This window comes from Ixodes scapularis, unplaced genomic scaffold, assembly GCF_016920785.2.
Source record: "Ixodes scapularis isolate PalLabHiFi unplaced genomic scaffold, ASM1692078v2 PGA_scaffold0__279_contigs__length_252992795, whole genome shotgun sequence".
NCBI classification, from domain to species: domain Eukaryota; kingdom Metazoa; phylum Arthropoda; class Arachnida; order Ixodida; family Ixodidae; genus Ixodes; species Ixodes scapularis.
In genome coordinates this window covers 144465833-144485371 of record NW_024609835.1, presented here as the reverse complement: position 1 = coordinate 144485371, position 19539 = coordinate 144465833, and the positions used below count along the sequence as shown (strand labels likewise).

At 47.2% G+C, this 19539-nt stretch overlaps 1 protein-coding gene across 6 annotated transcripts in view; it reads right to left on the bottom strand.

Annotated features, from left to right (window-relative positions):
- Nucleotides 1–14698: 14698 nt before the first annotated feature.
- LOC8042115 (arf-GAP with GTPase, ANK repeat and PH domain-containing protein 1) overlaps nt 14699–19539 on the bottom strand; it is a 203932-nt gene continuing 199091 nt past the window's right edge. For all 6 annotated transcript variants that reach the window (XM_040210033.2, XM_040500775.1, XM_040210032.3 and 3 more), the window contains one exon: nt 14699–18735. In XM_040210033.2, the coding sequence (XP_040065967.1) occupies nt 18532–18735 (204 nt within the window). In that variant the 3' untranslated portion in view covers nt 14699–18531. The remainder of the gene's footprint in view (nt 18736–19539) is intronic.

Here is a 19539-nt window from a genome sequence, read left to right as displayed (position 1 = left end):
CATCATCGCAATACTGTCTAAAAAGGTCCCAGTCGATGTTACGGTTGGGGCGGCCACGTTTTTTTTCATACTCCTTTCCATAAATCTCGGTTGACAGAATGTAATGATCGCTTCCTAATTCAACCCCCGTGTTTTCCCATACAGCATTGGCAACATTCTTGGTTAGGGTGAGGTCCGGGCAAGTGTCTCGGCACGCTCTATTACCAATACGGGTGGGGAAGTCTGGATCGGTAAGAAGGACGAGCGATAGATTTTCTATGGCTTTTGCGACATCCGTTCCCCGTGGGGTGTCATTATTGTATCCCCACATACTGTGTGGGGCATTAAAATCGCCTGCTATAAGCAGTGGATGGTTGTTGGCTTTGTTTGCTGCTAGATGGAGGAGTCGACTAAGGGGAGGATTGCGCACCGAAGGCGAGCAGTAGACATTAAGTATGAAGAGACTGTGCCGGCCCCTTTTCCTGGGTACGATTTCCACTAGGCAATGCTGAATCTGATCCTGAGGAAGGCCCACTTCATGCTCTATAGCCGTGTGTCTTTTACCGACTAGGGTTGCCACCTGCGTTTGACCTTCGGGCTTGAAAGTGACATATCGGGGGACTCGCGGTGTTTTGCCGGTCTCTTGCACGGCAATTATGTCTGGCTGCGACGTGGATCCTAATATGTGTTGCGTCAATGATCCCTCCTTCGGCTGGTAACTGCGGCAGTTCCATTGCCAGATTATAATATGCGGTTCGCTCACTGGGCTAGGGGCCATGCTGTGCTACCCATGATATCTGTCGAGCTGGGTTTAGGATGGCCGTCGGCATGCTTTATTCTTTTGCAGTCGTTTATATCTCTCCCTATTTGCCCGTTTTGGGTCTCTTCTAACGCTCGAAAAAGTCTTCGGACATCCCGTTTGAGCTGTCTATTTTTCCGGCGGAGGCTCTCTTCTGTTTCCTCGCCGTCTGCTTCCGAGGCTTCTGTCTCTGTTTGTTCCGCTGGCTGCTGACGCGGGAGGGTGGACATGGCCTCTATCTTCTTGTTGCCTAAGGCATCTATTTTACGCATGAGTAGACCTATACAGTTTTCGAGGGAGGCGAGTCTATCTTTAATTTCTCGTATTTCTGCTTTGATCGGCTCTATCCCTGTTTGCGCTATTTGTAGTATTTCCTTACTCTCGTTCGGTTTTGAGGGTTGAGAGTTGGCTAAGGGCTTATTCCAGCTCACCTTTTGCGTGGCCGCGGGTTGTTCCCTTGCCGGGCTTTCGGGTCTGGGGTCGCGTGCCTGGGGCTGCGGCCCTCGGAGGTCTCTTGATCGGCTGCGACTCTCTTCCCGACTGGTGCTCCTTCCTCTGCTGCGGGATCGGCGCCTCCTGCTAAGTGAGCGGGGTTGATGTGTCCCTGGCAGAGATGGAAAGTCCTTGCCAGAGAGTGGCGGGGTTTTTTTGCTTTGCCTTGCTTGCCACGCTCGTCGTGGTGGGGTGGCCGGGGGCTGCCTGCGACGGGCCGGGCAAAATTTAGCCGTCGCGACGTGTGCGCCCCCACAGTTGCGACACGACACGGTGCATTGATGCTTCTCGCTGTTACTTTGTCCGCACACCTTGCACAGGTTCACGTCCGGTCTCGGGCAGATGTCTGCCCTATGTCCCAGTTCGTGGCACTTGCTGCAGATCTGTCGGAGTGGGGTGTATTTTCGACATTCGTAGATGCCGTGCTGGTAGATAACTTGACGAGGTGCTCGTTGGCCCTGGAAGGTGAGCAGCGCTGTCTCCGAGCTTCCAAGCATCCTCCCATATACGAGCTCGAAGTCCGGCCCTACCCTCGTGTTGGCAAAGAGCTCCTCTGGTGATGTGTTTTTCTTTATGCCATGGATAACGACCTTGACGGTATTCTCCGGTGAGGCGATGTATGCCTTGAGTGGGTAGGTCTTGCCGTCTACCGTGAGCGTAGTGGCCGAGCTTGCTTCCGTAGCCACCGCCAGGCTAGGTGTGCTCAGCGTGACGAGGTTCTGCGCCGGTTGAAGGAGGATCTTCGGTGCCTTGTCTGGCTCGTTTCGACTTGCCGGACCCGCTGCCGCAGTTCTCACTGCGTCGTATACCATCCATCTTGGTAGTTTCGCAAGGTCAATGCCGCCCTGCACCCGATAGACAATTCGAAATTCGTTTTTTGTGTTCCTGAGGAAGCGCGGCGTTCCTTTCGGACGTGGTGGGTATTTTTCATGCACCGGCTTCGGTGCGGTTTCTTTTTTCTTCTCTGCTTGTTTCCTTCTTCTTGAGATAAATTGCGTCCAGCCGACGCGATCTTCGTTTTCGTCCTCGTCACTGGAATCCGGCGCGCTGACGTGTTTTTCTTCTGCTGCCGATAAGCCCTGCGTGCCCGGCTGCTCGCCGAGGCGTCGGGCCGTACCGTCGCCACGGTTGTTCGCCGGATTCATTTGGCGAGTTTCGTCGTTGTCGGTGGTTAATTCCATCTCGGAATCGGTTTTCTCGAGGTCCAAAGCGTCAAGGCTTCGTAGTTGTGCCTCCCGTCGCTGTTCTGTAGTCCTTGCTTTTTGCGCCGCTTCCATGTCTAGGCCTAACGCCGCGGGCGGCTCCGGCGGCGTGGCGAATACTAAATTTGCCAAAAATTTATCAGAAATAGGCCCACCTCCGTGATTTTGGTGTCTTCCGATACCGGATGATGTTCCGCATCCGTTGGTGTTGTTGAATTTCCGTTGGCTTGCCGTTTAGTGGGCCAAAAAGTTCTTCTCGACGGAGCGCCGATAAAACACGTCCGCACGGTTCAGAATCGCAACGTCACTCCTGAAAGTTCCGAAATGACGCGATTTTAAACAGAGTTTGCACGCCAGCCGGACGCTAGCTACAGCCCACTCGGCGGAGCGGATGAGATGCGAGGTGAGAGGGGAGTGCATTTTTTTCTCGTTTACCCCCACTGCTATGACCCTAATGGAACGGTCTATGGTCCACAAACAGCCGACCACCGACCACAAAGGGGCAACTCTAACCAGTTCAACCGCCAAACCCTCCAGACAGTCACTACCAACACAAAGGGACAACCTCTAAACAGTCCATACGCCAAACCCGGTAATTCCAAAGTAGCGCTATGGACGGCCTTCATGCCGATTCACAAAGATAACTCATGATGAAAATAATCCCTGGAGAAGGGGAACAAGAGGGACAAAGGACAAACACAAATCTCCAAACACAGCTAAGTGACTGGTGAGCCCCTTTGCATTCAATTGCATTATAATTATAAGATAACTCAGCAATCTCCCCCAAAATATAACAAAAGGACCATTACCTATTCCAAAGTAACAAAAATTCACGCACACATATACAGAAAAAAAAATTTTTTTTTTTCCACTTAAAATGTTTTTCTTTCCTCCTCGACGAAAGGATGACACGCACTTAACCTAAAACGGTGCAAAGATGAACAGTACAGCATTCCCCTCTATTCCCCGAAAAAGAAAATAAAAAAAAATAATTATAATTATATTTTTAAAAAACTTTTGGAATTTTTACCGAACTGTAGCGACGCCTGGCTTATGCAATTACCAAAAGACTTTATTCGCACCGTCTCCCTTACTAGCCTTTTTGTATCATTCCTCTCCTTGTGAATGATTTCTGACTCCGACCAAATAGCAGTGCAGTTGTTACATTCATTGACATGTTTTGCGATTTCTGAGTTCGGTGCATTGTTCTTCACGTTTCTTTTGTGTTCACTTAATCTGTCGTTGATGCATCGTGATGTTTGCCCTACATACTTAAACCCGCATTCCAGCGGTATCTCATACACCACACCATTCTCACAATCTACCGATTTTTCTCGATGGTTCTTTTTGCAATTGTTCGCACCTGTCTGGAATGGCGTCAATCTACTGAGTTTAAAATCTGAGCTGAAGACCGTGTCTACTCCGAACTTTTTCGCACATGCCTTCAAGTTGTGCGAAATTTCATGAAAATAGGGGATCACGGCAAATCCAGTCTTTTTACCCTGCTCCTTTTCTCTCCTTCCTTTGATAGCTATTTCTAACTGCCGTTTGATTAAACTGTCTTTATACCCTACACTGATCAACCTTTTGCATTGTCTTTTAACCGAATCCGTGATGAAATGAACACACGATCTGTGTAGCGCGTTTCTGACCAACGACTTTACAACCCCAGCTTTTACGGTCTTGGAATGACAACTAATCCTCGGCAACACCGGTTTAGAATTTTCTTTTCCGTATTCCCAACATACTCCTTCATTTACATGTATACGTAAGTCTAGGAACTCTAGGACCCCTCTTTCTGGTTTTCCCGTGGTAAACTTCAATTCCGGAGCCGCTGACCTTATCTCACGTTCCAGACTGCCCGTTAGATCATTTGTTACCGTGCAAATTATGATGTCGTCCACATATCTTCTTACTAACGCCATACCCGAGGACTTCTCCTGTAGTCTGTTATGCACTACTCGATTAAAGGACACTTCCGCCAAAATTGGTGCGACCGACGAACCTATACAAACACCGTCTTTCTGAACATACTTCCTTCCTTCGTATTCGATTACCGTCGACTTCAGATAAACCTCAAGGATCGTTAGGAAACTCTCTACCGATATGCCTGAACCTGCTTGGAACTTTACGAGATTCAACTCCAATGCCTCTTTCACTCACTGTATCAACCGAGTCTTTTCTAGCGAGTAATAAAGGCCCTTAATATCCATAGACAAAACAGAACATTGCTGTCCATGAAATTTTTCCAATATGTTAATCAGTTCATTTGAATTTTTTAGAGACAATGAATTATCTAGGCATGCATACATCAACCCTCGCTGGAGAAACTTTGAAACTACTTTCTGCCAAGTTCCGTTCTCGTTGATGACCGCACGAAGAGGCATTTCAGGTTTATGGTCCTTGAGAAAGAACTTGATACTAAATGTCGATTTTGTAGCACTCGTGATACTTTTTGCTACATTCTTAAAGTCGCGTTCAATCAGGATTGCACAAATGTTCCCTCTCAACTTTCCTACAAGGAAAGTTGAGAGCTGTCATTAGCTGTCATTCCAAGACCGTAAAAGCTGGGGTTGTAAAGTCGTTGGTCAGAAACGCGATAGACAGATCGTGTGTTCGTTTCATCACGGATTCGGTTAAAAGACAATGCAAAAGGTTGATCAGTGTAGGGTATAAAGACAGTTTTATCAAACGGCAGTTAGAAATAGTTATCAAAGGAAGGAGAGAAAAGGAACAGGGTAAAAAGACTGGATTTGCCGTGATCCCCTATTTTCATGAAATTTTGAACAACTTGAAGGCATGTGCGAAAAAGTTCGGAGTAGACACGGTCTTCAGCTCAGATTTTAAACTCAGTAGATTGACGCCATTCAAGACATGTGCGAACGATTGCAAAAAGAACCATCGAGAAAAATCGGTAGATTGTGAGAATGGTGTGGTGTATGAGATACCACTGGAATGCGGGTTTAAGTATGTAGGACAAACATCACGATGCATCAACGACAGATTAAGTGAACACAAAAGAAACATGAAGAACAATGCACCGAACTCAGAAATCGCAAAACATGTCAACGAATGTAACAACTGCACTGCTATTTGGTCGGAGACAGAAATCATTCACAAGGAGAGGAATGATACAAAAAGGCTAGTAAGGGAGACGGTGTGAATAAAGTCTTTAGGTAATTGCATAAGCCAGGCGTCGCTACAGTTCGGTAAAAATTCCAAAAGTTTTTTTAAAAATATAATTATAATTATTTTTTTTTTCTTTTCTTTTTCGGGGAATAGAGGGGAAATGCTGTTCATCTTTGCACCGTTTTAGGTTAAGTGCGTGTCATCCTTTCGTCGAGGAGGAAAGAGAAACATTTTAAGTGGAAAAAAAAACTTTTTTTCTGTATATGTGTGCGTGAATTTTTGTTACTTTGGAATAGGTAATAGTCCTTTTATTATATTTTGGGGGAGATTGCTGAGTTATCTTTGTGAATCGGCATGAAGGCCGTCCATAGCGCTACTATTGAATTACCGGGTTTGGCGTATGGACTGTTTAGAGGTTATCCCTTTGTGTTGGTAGTGACTGTCTGGAGGGTTTGGCGGTTGAACTGGTTAGAGTTGCCCCTTTGTGGTTGGTGGTGGGCTGTTTGTGGACTATATTCGCGACTCCAGCGACCTATAGGGGGCGCCACCACCAAACGAACATGGCGGCTGAGTCCAGGTCGCGTCGGCTCGGCCGGGCCGCCTGAACAGGTGGCGGACTCAATTTAACAGATTTTCTTTTGTTTAATACCCAATTTTATAGGTATTTCAACTCAGACGGTTAAGTGTAGCCGGTGCACATAAACTTGCAAAGCATAGCTTTGTTTTCCCAGTGTTTTTCTTATTTTCATGTCAAACTTTCGTTTCGGAGATTTCGTTTAAAACCGAAACTATGGGCTCCGGAGAGACGTTAATAGGCTCTAATCAGTTGTGATCATCTAAGGAAAGCGGCGATGACTACAGAATTGTTGCACCGAGAGTAATTTTCAGCTCCCGCATACTTCGACAATGCGACTTACCTGTCCGCGAAATCGAGCTTGTGTGCGTATCCGCGTTTAAGAAACAGCTCCAGTCGTCTGCTCGGTCTGCAGGAACTTTACGAAAATTAAGCAAGCGCTTCTTGAGCCAAGGACCACGTTAATCCGCCGGCGTCCCACTAAGCAGCTGATACTCGTATTTCGTTCAGGTTTTAGTAGCAATCGAGAAGTCATTTTGACGGGCGGGTTATGTATTATATTACGTACTATGGGGGGGGGTCCCACTAAAGCGATATTAGTATATTCTTCGGGTTGAAATATGAGCTTAGTTGACTAGCTATTAGTTGAACTGCTGAATAAAAGCATATTTGACAGACAGAGATACTACTTATACTTAGCCAAATGGTTCTATAGCCGGCAGCACGGAGACAAACTGAAGAAAGTCTTCATCGGAGGTTCACGCGGAACCTCTCTGCATTGAACTCTGCTTCGACTCCTGAACGGAGAAAACGAGAATTTTTTTGTGGCCGATCAACCTGACCAATCTAAACGTATATTGCTGCTGGCTTCGACGGGGGTATAATATAAATATTGGAGGCGCGATAGATCAAAAAATGCCGCGACGGCTTCTAACGTTGCGAGACTCGTCCCCCACCTTTTGAAAACAGATAATTTCCCTCATTCATTATTTGCAGCAAGCAGGTTTTCCTGAATCAAGTAATCAGCCCAACTCCTTCAGTGCGGTCCAGAGGCTTTTTCGGCGAAAAGCAGCCAAGATGAATAGCCAACGCACCGAACGGCGTGGGTGGCTCAAACTTGAAGCTAACCGAACACAACCAAACCCAAGAAAAGCAGCTATCGAACCTTCCCATTCACTTGACTGCAACACTGATGTTCCCTCCAGTGAAATGCCTCGTCTGTCGTCCTCAGTCCACTGTTCTACATGCTTACAAGGAAATCACTTAACAGTTACAAAGTATTTGTCACTTTGAATGGGATTCGAGACACACAAGAAATCAAAACGTTTTTCCGTGATTCCTCCTCATTCAAGAAATCGAAAGCACGCGACCGTGTGCTGTGGAGTAAACGGGCTTTCAAACACCTGATAGAAGACAATCTACTGAGGCTTCACCGCACTAATGATCGCTCGGGCAAACTTAAGAAATATTCGGACCTTCATCAAATTACATTGTTCGCCACCGCGCCGACAACACGTCTCCGCGAAAGCCACCAGAGACGCGGAGGGGCGAGGAGCGACCTGGTCCGTCTGGTTCCCGGTTTTCCCGCTTGGTGGCGTCCGTTTTGCTGGAGTCGCGAATACACGAACTCATCTCTGTTACGTCACGGCGCGGTGGTGGCGCGTCGGACGCACTTCCGGTCCGGAGCTGTGGGCGGAAGTGCCCATCTGAGACGTGTATTCCTGCGCTGTTTTGAACGGAACCAGACAAAAACTTGCCTTATTGTCGAAATGCTGCGGCTGGCGCTGTACCAAAGGGCCGAGAAAGGTTTGAAGGTCAGTTTTCATGCGCTCGGTTTGTCCGAGAACGTGGATATGTGCCGTGAAAAGGGAAAACCAGACGCCGTCAGACCACGATTGCTTGGGCGGGAAGCATTTTCGGTTGAATTCACGGATACTTCTGGCCATCAGATTTATTTGTTTTGTTCCAAAATGAACGCCGGAAAACCGTCAAGTTGTACATACCACCTGCGGTCTACGTTCAGTCCGTCTTCAAGTTCAAACGGTCGCCCGATCGTTCGAACTGTCGTCTGCTCTTTCAAACGTTTCTGCTTGTCGTCTGCTCTTTTAGAGGACACCGGCCCGTAGACCAAACGTGGGCCCGATACTTGCGATAAGAAGTAAGTGCAGGCCTCAAAAACTTAAGTTTGAAGGTTGGTAAGCAGGCTCGACGTAAACAGTAGATACAAGGAGATGTTGATCATTGTTACCAGTGGCCATCACCGACTTGTTATGCCTGATTCACTTGGTTAGATTCTGTTTGCGATTTTTAGTATCGACGTCGACCATCTCAGCTACGGTTCACGCTTTTGCAGTCCAAGCGACGTCGCTACTGAAAATTGCGAGCGAAATCTCATCATGTGAATCAGGCTTTAGCGTACATTCTGCGGCGTCCACGCGGAATGAATCGCCACATGTCAGATTATTCACGCGAAGTTTTGCGGTGTAACGAGCCTCGTTAATTTCGCTGACGCCGCTCAAGTAGTCAGACATCGTTAAGAGGACGTAGAATCAACAATTCCAACGCGAAAAAGAGCGCGGGGACTCACACCGAGGCCGACAACATCGCATTTCAATGGTTTGTTTATGGGCGACGGCGAGCTTCTTGCCCACACCCCCATCGCGCATGCGCGGCGCCGGTGGCGTCCACTAGGGGCGCTCCGGGCGCTCCGGTTTGTTTGTAAACATGAGTTGGTGTATAAGGAGGAGGACTAAACAAACCTGGTAGCTGAGTTTGAGACGTCGTCCTGTCCCGTTCTGTTTCTTCGACTTTTAGATGCGGAGCATCTCTTGCTCGGGTCTATGTCCCGCGGCGTCGTAGTCCGCAGCCGCACTCACACTACGCATCCGCAACTCTCCTCCTTCCCTCTCTCCAACAGCTGCGCGTTACTCTCTCCGCTCTCTCTCTCTACCAGCTGCGTGCACTTCGCGTGCGTTCGCTTCTACTCACACCGCGCGCGCATGCGCAACTCTCCTCCTCTAGTCTCCTGTGAATATAAGCAGCGGTAGCGCGCTGCGCGCGTTCAAGGGGAGGAAGTGGCAGAGTGGGATAACGCGTCTCAGCTCTTAGCTTGGAGCGAAAGCTTGCGCTGGGAACCTCCTGGGTTCGAGTCCCCGCCGCCCCCGCCCGTTTCGATCTGGATGAGTTTCGTACCGGCACGCGTTCGTGTGATCACTACTGCGTGATGCACGTTAGAAAATTACACCATCTTCCCGAGGGGAAGCATGGGGTGATGCGGAGCATCGCGGAGTTTCCAACAACGTTCACGCGATGTGTGGTAACCAACGCAAGTTAACAACGTAATAACACGCAAGTTAACACCGTTAATAACGATCCGCGATGCTCCGCATCACCCCATAGTTCCCCTCGGGAAGACGGTGTAATTTTTTATGTTCTTTTCTACCCCAGTCTCAGGTATATTCAACATGGTTAACATCCAACAGCTTGCCTGCACCCTTACTATTGTATCTTTAGTTCTGTTCTTCGCGCTCGTCGCACGGTCGGTCGGCGCTCGACCGGCTGCGACGTTCGCGCTGCGGGCGCACGGATACTAGGGGATTGTAGTAGACCGCTTTCCTCCTCCGCTACGGTATCCCTTAAGAAAACTCCGCAGCTGCGCATGCGCGCCGCCAGCCTTCTCTGCATAGCTCAAGGTCTTGTGGCGGATTACGGATCGCTATCCGGGTGCTTAGCGGGCTGCGGAAACGGTCTACTATAATTCCCCACTGACGCGCCCATCGTTGCCCTGGATGGATACCCACTGACCTCGGCTTTGAATCTTTATTTAATGTGAAGCTGCCGACCCATTGCACTTTGGCTCGGCATCTGGATGCGCTTGGCGCTGGTGTGCTTGGTGACAATACTTGGACAACTCGGATACCGCTTGCCCGCCGGAACTTCCCGATGCACTCCAACACTAGATACTGTGCTGGTGCGTGCTGTGTGTGTGTTCCGTGCACCGTGTTTGGTGACGACCAGGGTTCCCAGGTGTTTGAACTCCAAACCGCCAAACGTCTACGAGATATAGCCCAAAAATAGCCAAATGTTGATCCAGAAAAATAGTCCAAAAAAAACTTATCATTTGAAACGTTTATTTTGAGCAGAAAAGACACATAATACATTTTTATCCATCAAATGCCCAAGAAATAGCGTCCCTTGCACGTTCGGCGAACTTCCTGAAGCGCTCGCAAGCGTATGAGATCATACCTTCCAGATTCCAGTGTATTGGGACGCTTACTATCGGGGCATGGTGACCAGGGTGACGTTACGGGAGAACTATGCAGAATTGAGCTCAAAGTATAAGAGGTATTCACTGGGTGCCATATTTGTGGGTGCTGTATAGAGCGCATGCTCAGAACGAGCCATAGAGATCATACATATGAACGAGCCCACAATAATAGGGTGCTAAGACCGGCAACCTTGATGGTGCGGAATGCACGTTACAAAAGAACTGTGGAAGCTCGCCATCATCACGCGCTCAGCAGTCGAGCACACAGCTATGGCCACCAGTGAATACTTCCTATAGGAGGTATTCACTGGACGCCATATTTGAGTGCGATGTTTAGAGCGCATGCCCAGAACGAGCTCAGATTAATAGCCTGCTAAGACCGGCAACCTTGATGGTGCTAAATGCACGCTCCAAAAGGACTGCGGAAGCTCGCCGTCAGCACGCGCTCAGCAGCCACGCACACAGATATGGCCGCCAGTGAATGCTCCCTATAGACGCTTTACACACGCGCCAAATTACAGCCGCCATTGCTGACCTTCTCTTGTCTTACCGAGATGCCTAGCAACTGAAACGGTAGTTGACAATCCTCTACAAAGGCCGGTGCTTTAGAAAAGGACACAGTTGAATCTAATATGGCAATAACGTGGCCTGCTATGGTAATGATGAAGTGAAATAAACGGAGTAAGAGGAAACAAAAACTGGAGGTCACCTATGGCGGCGTCCATGCACAGCTGCTGCAAAGCGTTTATAGGTGCACGCCAATCGACAGACAACCTAAAGAATGCGCAGAACAGGTGCTGTTAAGGCAGCAAGGAATCGCGCCGTCACTTGTTGAGATGGAGGAATAACAGCACATGCTTGCATTCGGACAAAATTCGGAGGTAAACAATTGCACCCAAGGCGCGCAAAAAGAAGACGAATTTGTTTGCTGTCGCAAACTTATCAGGGTTAAGGGACTGAAGCGCCAAATGTTCACGTAACTTACTCTAAAAAATACATTCGAACCTATAGACCCAAGTGCTTTCAGGCATTTTGGTTCCAGCACAGGTCAGAAATTGCCCAATGCACAGGTCAGAAATAGCCCAATACTAGCCAAATAGCCAACTACCATTTTTTCCCGCCAACTGCAAATAAAACTAGCCCAATTTGGCTATCTATAGTCTAACCTGGCAACCCTGGTGACGACGCGCGCCCTTCCTTCATTGTCTCTTGCAGTCGGCGGTTCTTCTCCGCTCCCGTCGGACTGCCGGCCGGCGGCGACGTTCGCGCTGCGGGCGCACGGATACTGACGCGCCCATCGTTCGTTGCCCTCATGGAGAATAGAAGGGTAGGAGAGGGCATGACGTCGGCCGCGTAGCCTCCACAAGCCATGCTCCCTTGACGCCTCGCCTCTTTCTCATTTTCCTCCTTACTCTCCTCACTTACCATGCCAACGTGACCACATCACGTGACCGAAGCTAGCCTTCGTCTTGCTATCGGCTACTAGAATACACCACAGTCTAGCCTTCGATATGATAAAACCTACCGGACGGAGCGCGCGCAAGCCTGCAAGGAGTCCTTCTACAATCAACCATCCATCTAACACGTGACATGTCACGCGCACCAATCGCCAGAGAGATCTGCGGTCACGCTGGGCACAAAATCGTTTAAACTTTTTATGACTAGGCTTCACCAATATTGCAACGTGCCCCCTCCTAGTACTTCTAACCTCCTTGGTTGCCCTGGATGGATGGGCCGAACTTTTGCCGAATCGAAAGTTCGGTGCCGAATCTTTGGATTCGGCAAAGCCGAACTTTTGCCGAACTTTTCTGAAGATTCGGCAAATATACATTGTTACCAGACTCGTCGATATTTCGTTTCTTTCTGGCAAATAAAAGGTTTTATATTTCTTTTTTTCTTAACTTAAATGCAACATGTTTACTAAATAAGGTGATATTCTGCAAGATAATTGTGTCGGTGTCGTTTTTGTGTGTTTATTGGCAATTTTAGTGACTCCTTACAGAAGTGGCATGACAACGAGGGTGGGTAGACGCGAGCGTGGCGGAGTCACGGATCACGCTACGAGAGTTTCGGTTTTGAGGCATCATCAGCGCAAGCCTGCATACCTGCATGTGTGTCTACATTGCTAAAATGAAGGCAATAAACGCTGCGTTCTTGCTTTCTCTGGGAGTCGACGTTCTGTACGCGAAAACAAATGCAACGGTTGCTGAGCCTTCACCAGATGAGAGAATAATAATATTGTAAATATGGATGTTTTCCGATTTGAGTCACTTGACGTCAGCTTTGCATGAAAGTGTGCGTCAAGTATTCGCAACGTCTCGTTTTTAACCTTTAAAATGGCTGTTTCTGGTGTTAGGACACACACGAACGTTTCGGAAGATATGGAGAGTGAATGTCGGATGTGCAATGTCGAGCATTATAGTTCTGTGTTTAGTTTTATGCAGATCCATGAAAATCGCGAAATAACAGTAACTGAAGAAGCCATATTATTTTGTTTTCGCACAAACGACACTTCTGAGCCGAAAAAAGAATTCAATGTCTCAATGTTTCAGAATGCGCCGCACCATTTGTCACTTGCGCACTGGACTGCGTAAATTACTGGTCGATCTTCTATTCTTGAGGCAGGAAATATTGAAGAGAACCACACTCGCTCACAAACTCACAGCTACCGTGTTCCCTACCCAACACCGCGCCGTAACCGCTGGTTGTACTACACTGCACGATGGTAACCGCACGACTGCACGGCGTCCATTTGCAATCCAAGGCTCTGTTGGCTCCGTCGCGTTCTCGCACGTGCGCAGACATTTGCCGAATTTTCGCCGAATCTTTGCCGATTCGGCAAAGTTCGGCATTTGCCGAACTTTGCCGAATCTGAAGTTCGGCAGATTCGGTCCATCACTAATGGATACCCACATAACCTCGGCTTTAGCTGCCGACCCATTGCACTTTGGCTCGGCATCTGGATGCGCTGGTGTGCTTGGTGACAATACTTGGACAACTCGGATACCGCTTGCCCGCCGGAACTTCCCGACACACTTAACACTAAATACTGTGCTTGTGCGTGCTGTGTGTGTGTTCCGTGCACTGTTTAATGGCGACGTGACGTCGCCTGGACGGCCGTGTGCGCCGCCATAATTACCGCTGCGCTCACCACTGGACTGTACAGAAGTCTTTTGTGCGATGCCCTTAGCCGTTACAAGCGAGAGATCGTCGCGATTTCAGACCCAGTCCGCCTGGGTCTGAAATCGCGACGATCTCTCGGTTGTAGCGGCTAAGGGCATAACACGAAATTCTTTTGTAGAGTCCAGTGGTCCTGGGTTTAAAATTAGGGCTGGAAATGCGCGGTTCCAGGCTGGATACAAACTGGTGTCCCAGTTTTGGGTCTAGGCGGAACCGGCATTTTTCATTCCGGCCTGAATCTGACATTTTCGTACGGGTCGCTTTTCACTGCTCCCTTCTGTTTTTTGTGGCACTTTTCACATGTGCTGTGCCAATAATTGATGCAATGACCGTAGAACACAAACAAGCTCATAGAAAAAACAGACTACCGAAATTTAGAAATTACTGATTTTTCAAGCTGAAATCTACTACTATTTTTTGGGGGGGAGCTGTGGCAACACTCTTTGTCGGCTGTTCTCTTCGCTGCGGGTAGCACACTCTACATCGGCCGCCTCCCGCCTCCCGCCTCCCCCCCCCCCCCCCCCCCCCCCCCAAAAAAAAAAAAAAAACCTTTCAAGTGCAACTTTTTGGTTTTAAGAAATGCAACATGCACCTGTTTTTGTTTTGAATGAAACGTTTTGTATTCGGCAGAATGACAATTATCAGGTCAGCAAAAGAGATCTGGGCAATGCTTCACCCATTCATCCGTCTGCAGAAACCCCTCCCCCCACACACACACACCCGGTCAGACCCATAAATCCACTCCTGGACTTGCGTTCAACGAGTGTGAACACTTGTTCCAGCTTTCGTGTTGCCCACGTCTACAGTCCGCAGCAATACGAGTTGACATGTCAGGCACCTGCAGAGAGGGGAAAGTGCTGTGTGGGCTGCCTCCGGCGTGATAAGCCACACAACATGCTGCTGCTACGCAACAAGAGGGACGGGGGTAGTGCTATCCATTGAGCAGATTAATGTGCACCCTCCCATCATGGCATGTCCGTGCTCCGGCCTGAATGCCTGAATGCCAGCTCGTATTGCTGCCCCCTGCATGACCGTTATGCCACTGCACTTACTGGTGAAACAAATCTCAAAAAGCGTGGGAGCAAGTCTGTACACCCAGTTTATTTGCCTTGTCAACTACTTGCAATCTGAAAAAAAAAAAAAAAAAAAATACTTGACAGTACAAACATCGGCTTAGGTCATCATTTTTTTTTTTACAAATATTGTACAAATGCTACACACTGCATCACCTAAGCACACACACTTTCCTGGAGATTAATCTTTGCAGCATGCTGCTTTTTATTTTCTTTGCTCTTGGGGGACATCACATTCAGGGTTGTGTGCTATCAGATACTGGATGCATGAAAGGCAAAATGTTGCTAGGCCTTGTTTGGGTCGATTGGAAAATGTTGCAACAACAACGTACAACCGAAGTTATTGCTGCTCTGAAACTGAGGTGAAGATTTTAATAAGCAGACTAGCTAGTGCCCCGCCTCTTGCATTGAAGCAGTGCTTGACAGAATCGTTTCCACAAAACATCCCGCCAAAAAAAAAAAAAAAAAAACAGTTCACAGTTGGAAAATAGTCAGGAGTCTTCCTCAACTGACCAAGAGGGGTCCTGGGCTCGCGAGCACGACACCACAGCCAATTATTGTTCCAAAACGCCGCGTAAATTATACTCTCTAGTGTAACCATGTCCAATGCTTGGAAAAAGTTGCTTCGAGAGACGTTGAGGTTAAAGCTGCTGCTTAAGCTAACGACACAGCCAAAAGAATAACACTTAAATTACTATATGGCTTCATTAGTTATAGCATGCAAACTGTGTTCTTCCCAAATGATATGCCATCATAATAATCCGACCAGCCAAAGCATGTTTTGGAACCAATCATGGTATTACAAACCCCCAGTACATCCAGATCAACTCAAGCGCTGGAAAACCTCGCCCAAAAAAATTAAATTAATCGGCTGAAAGTATTGGTAGCCCATCGTCTCCTCTGAACACACATTGACTTTACGTCACGCGACAATGCTCTGTCACTTTAATTAACTTATTCCCATATGTACATATCAACAGCCCATCGGAAAGCAAAAAGTAAGGAAATGAAAACACTAAACCTTACAAGATAGGCATGAAATTCCGACCAAGTTGACTGCACGTAGACGAATTAGCTTTGAAACTTAAATTAAAATATGTACACCGAAGAACATCTTGAAATGTCTCGAGACATCCCCCCAGAACGATGCAAATATTAACATGATGAGAACAAACAAAACGCTGCAGCACTATAAACAAAGCTAAAAGAAAATAGGAATTAATAAACATAACGAAGGACAACACATTCCAGAACACAAGAAATGCTGTGGCCAGTGCAGTAGTGCTTCGAGTTCTCGTTGTTACCATTCTTCAAATTTAAAGAGTAATGCGCCAATTCAGCTCGATGGAAACACTGCTTTAACTGCAAAAAAAAGTGAAGTTTGTAGCTAAGGTAGCCATGGGCTAAAATTGAACTCCAATACAGGAATCTGAAAAGGAGCATTTCAGAAGCTTGACCAAAATAATGCTCCCAACAGTATGCCATTACATCAGCGGTACGCAACATCAAACACGATTGAAGTATGCATGTATCTTAAAATTCTCATGAATTACCTTTAAAATAATTTCAGACACTTTCAAAATTATTTTGAAAGCAGCTGTCACTCTGCCAAATGTGCCCCGTTTTCGGTGCTTATTCAATCAAATGCTCAAAACTTGTTTTTTTTTTTTTTTTTCAGCGATACCAAAGAAATAAAAATAACCTCTCAGCTCGTTAGTCTAGGTTTATCACCAAAGTGTAAAAATAACCAGAATTGTGCAGCAGCATTACCGCAGGTGTCCGCAAAGAAATGCCACAGACGAGGTTTAAAGATGACATACACAATAGAACACATCCTTCCGAGTCTTCTCCAGTCACAAAATTTCCAAAATTCCTTATGCTTGTTTAGCTGGATGTAACCATCACAAAATACGAACAGACTGTGGAGGTTCTTGGCAAACCAGCATCGCTGCAGTCGTAAACAAAACAATTTGAAAACGTACCATTAATATAATGCCCCGAAAATAGCAGCATTCCCGTGTGCACAGGTGCCCAGTTACAACCGTCATTATGCACAAACTCGATGAGGCAACGATGAAAACATGCAATTTCACTTCAGATCAGCCTTCAAAAACACCAGTCTTGTGCATTTCTGGCACACAAATTCCAAAATCGGAAAACTTGGACGGGACAATTCACACAAAAAAACAGCTTACCATCAAGTCAACTTGAAACTTTGTATCAAATATGATCTCGCATGCCTACATTCGGATCCAAGTCTTTGTTATTCTTACACAAGCTCTTGCATGGTGCAACTCAAAGGGCTGCCCAGAAATGTGATGCCATAAATATAATCGAAAACTAAATATGAAAAAAAAAAGACCCCTTTTAGAACGTATTTCAGAAAGCATCAACCATACGTTGCACGTTGTTGAGTGGACAAGAAAAGGATTGTAAAAGATCTCATCTGGAGAAAAAGCTGACCAGAACAGATTGAATGTCAGGCATCTTTCCAGATACCTCAATGAGATAATACCACCAACGTCCTTATCATAAAATAGTAAACAATCCTGCAAAGATTATGATGTGGATGCATTAAAATTTGCTTGAGCCTTGCACCTTCCATTGAGTTCGGAAGTTTACAAAACACAGAGGGCGGGCACGCCAGTATTTTTTGAGAAGCGTTAGAGAAATTAATCAATGCATGTAAGTAGGCTGTGCTGTTTTATGAAACTTGGCAAGAAAAAAAAAGTGCCACAAAAGCTACTACGTCGGACATTCTTCGTCGAAATCAGTGGAAACAGTCACTGGAAATCCAACTGACTGTTTTATAGTTTGCCATTTCATTCCTGGCACTCACATACAAACACCAGTCAAGGCAAGGCTAAGTGCGCAATAGGTCCAGGCAACAAAACAAAAATTAACATGTGCTCTGCATTCAATGCCCTGGTCCTGTTGTAGTTTTTTCTTACCACTGCTATATTTTCGTTGACATTAACTTAGAGCAATATTTAAGAAATCAATATTCACAGTGGTAGCCTCGCTTGGTGGCATATCATACCGAACTAATCTTTTCAACCTGCTCCGATTAGCTGCTTTCCAGTAGTATAGGCAGCAATTCAATCCATCTCAAACGTTGTATACAGAAAATATCAATGCCCTCCTCAAAGATGAGACACGCCATTAGGAAGTACAAAATTCAAAACCAGACAACCAACCAAAACAAAAAGAGATAACAAAAAGGGCAACTTCCATTTTACGGTATGTTAATAAACTGTCAGCCATGACACAAAAAAAATAAACAGACCCGGTCAGACGAGACAAATGTACTACGGTGTTTGGCGCTATATGGCGATGCTAAGGCGTCGCGAGTTGGCTTTGTTACGTCCGTGAGCGGATGTGACAGGGCAAGGCTGGGCCCACAGTGCCCTAGGCCTAAAACAATAAAAAGTATTATGCGAGGCAGTGCTTAAAAGAAAAATAAGCGTGATGGGATAAAGCCATCTACTAAGATGAGTGCACCACATCCGAACTAACGCACTTCTGGGCAGCTCTTCAAACGCACCCAACAGAACCCGTACCAGACAAAAACCATCAGCACGGCAGACTGACATGAATGCCGGCGCCGAGGCACCGGCACCACCACGCTAAAGAAAACCAGACAACACAGCAGAGAAACGGCAGACGATGAGGGACGATGGTGCACACTAGGGGAGGGGGGGGGGGGGAGTCACGCGATGGGAGAGGAACATTCGAGACCATTCAAACAAAAGTCTTTGGCCAGGGCCCAGACCGAGACCCTAGTGGACTAAACCCGGGGCTTGGATTCTAGTCTTTCGCCTCGCGACGCCACCCCGCTAGATGATGCTGGCCGGAAGTTTGTCGAAGACGTCCGACCGCTTGGACAGGCTTCCCCGGCGCCGGGAGAGCGTCGAGAGCTGGTTCGCGTCAGGGCCGCCGCTGTGCAGAAGCAACTCGTGGACCTCAGGGCTGCTGGCGCCCTTGGCGTACGCCAGCGGGGTTCGGCCATCCGAGTCCACTGCCTTGGCATTGGCGTTGTTCTGCGAGGTCGGCAAAAGGGGGGAGGGGAGTAAGGTTAGCGGTGGTGTGGCACAATCAAATAGTTACAATGAGAATACATTCTACCTCCACTCATCTGCATTAGCAATGATGGAAGCGGCACTCGACCTTTTGTAGCAGGTTCTGTAGCAGACAAAACACTGGTTAGAAGCAGCCACTGATGATTGATTAAATGATTGAGGATTCCCCCTTGATACTGAAGAAAATTACTTATTAGCTTTTGTAATAAGAACAGATAGGGCTACAACAGAGCAGAGACCTTCTTTTTAGAAATAATGCCCCGTTCAGAGTAGGATTCATTTTCAATGGCTACTAAAATGGCTGAAAAATTAATCAGAGCAACACTTCAGTTAGGATAAAGCCTTTCTCCCCTCCCACTTTTACACCTGGTAGTTTATTAAGCCTGTAAATAGCATTTCCTTAACCCTTTAAGTGCCTTAAATGAGCTGGGCTCGTCGGCCGCTTTTTGGCTAAAAATGTCATGGACGAGCCAGCTCGTCCAGTGGTTTTTCCGGTAGCCCTCAATTCCACAGACGAGCTAGGCTCGTCTGAGTAGTTTGCGGCGCTGATCATAGATGGCAGCACTCGTTTTAGTTGGCATGTTTTTTTTTTTTTTGAAAATGCAATGCACGGGCCGACGCCGAAATCTGGACGAGACAGATATCGGCACAAAGCGCCGCGCCTGACACGAGGTGACGCGGACGCAGACGAAGAGTGTGAAAAACGTTCCACATGGTTGGGCCTTTAGAAAGCAGAATGCCGGCGTTCGCATTTGAATGCGTTCA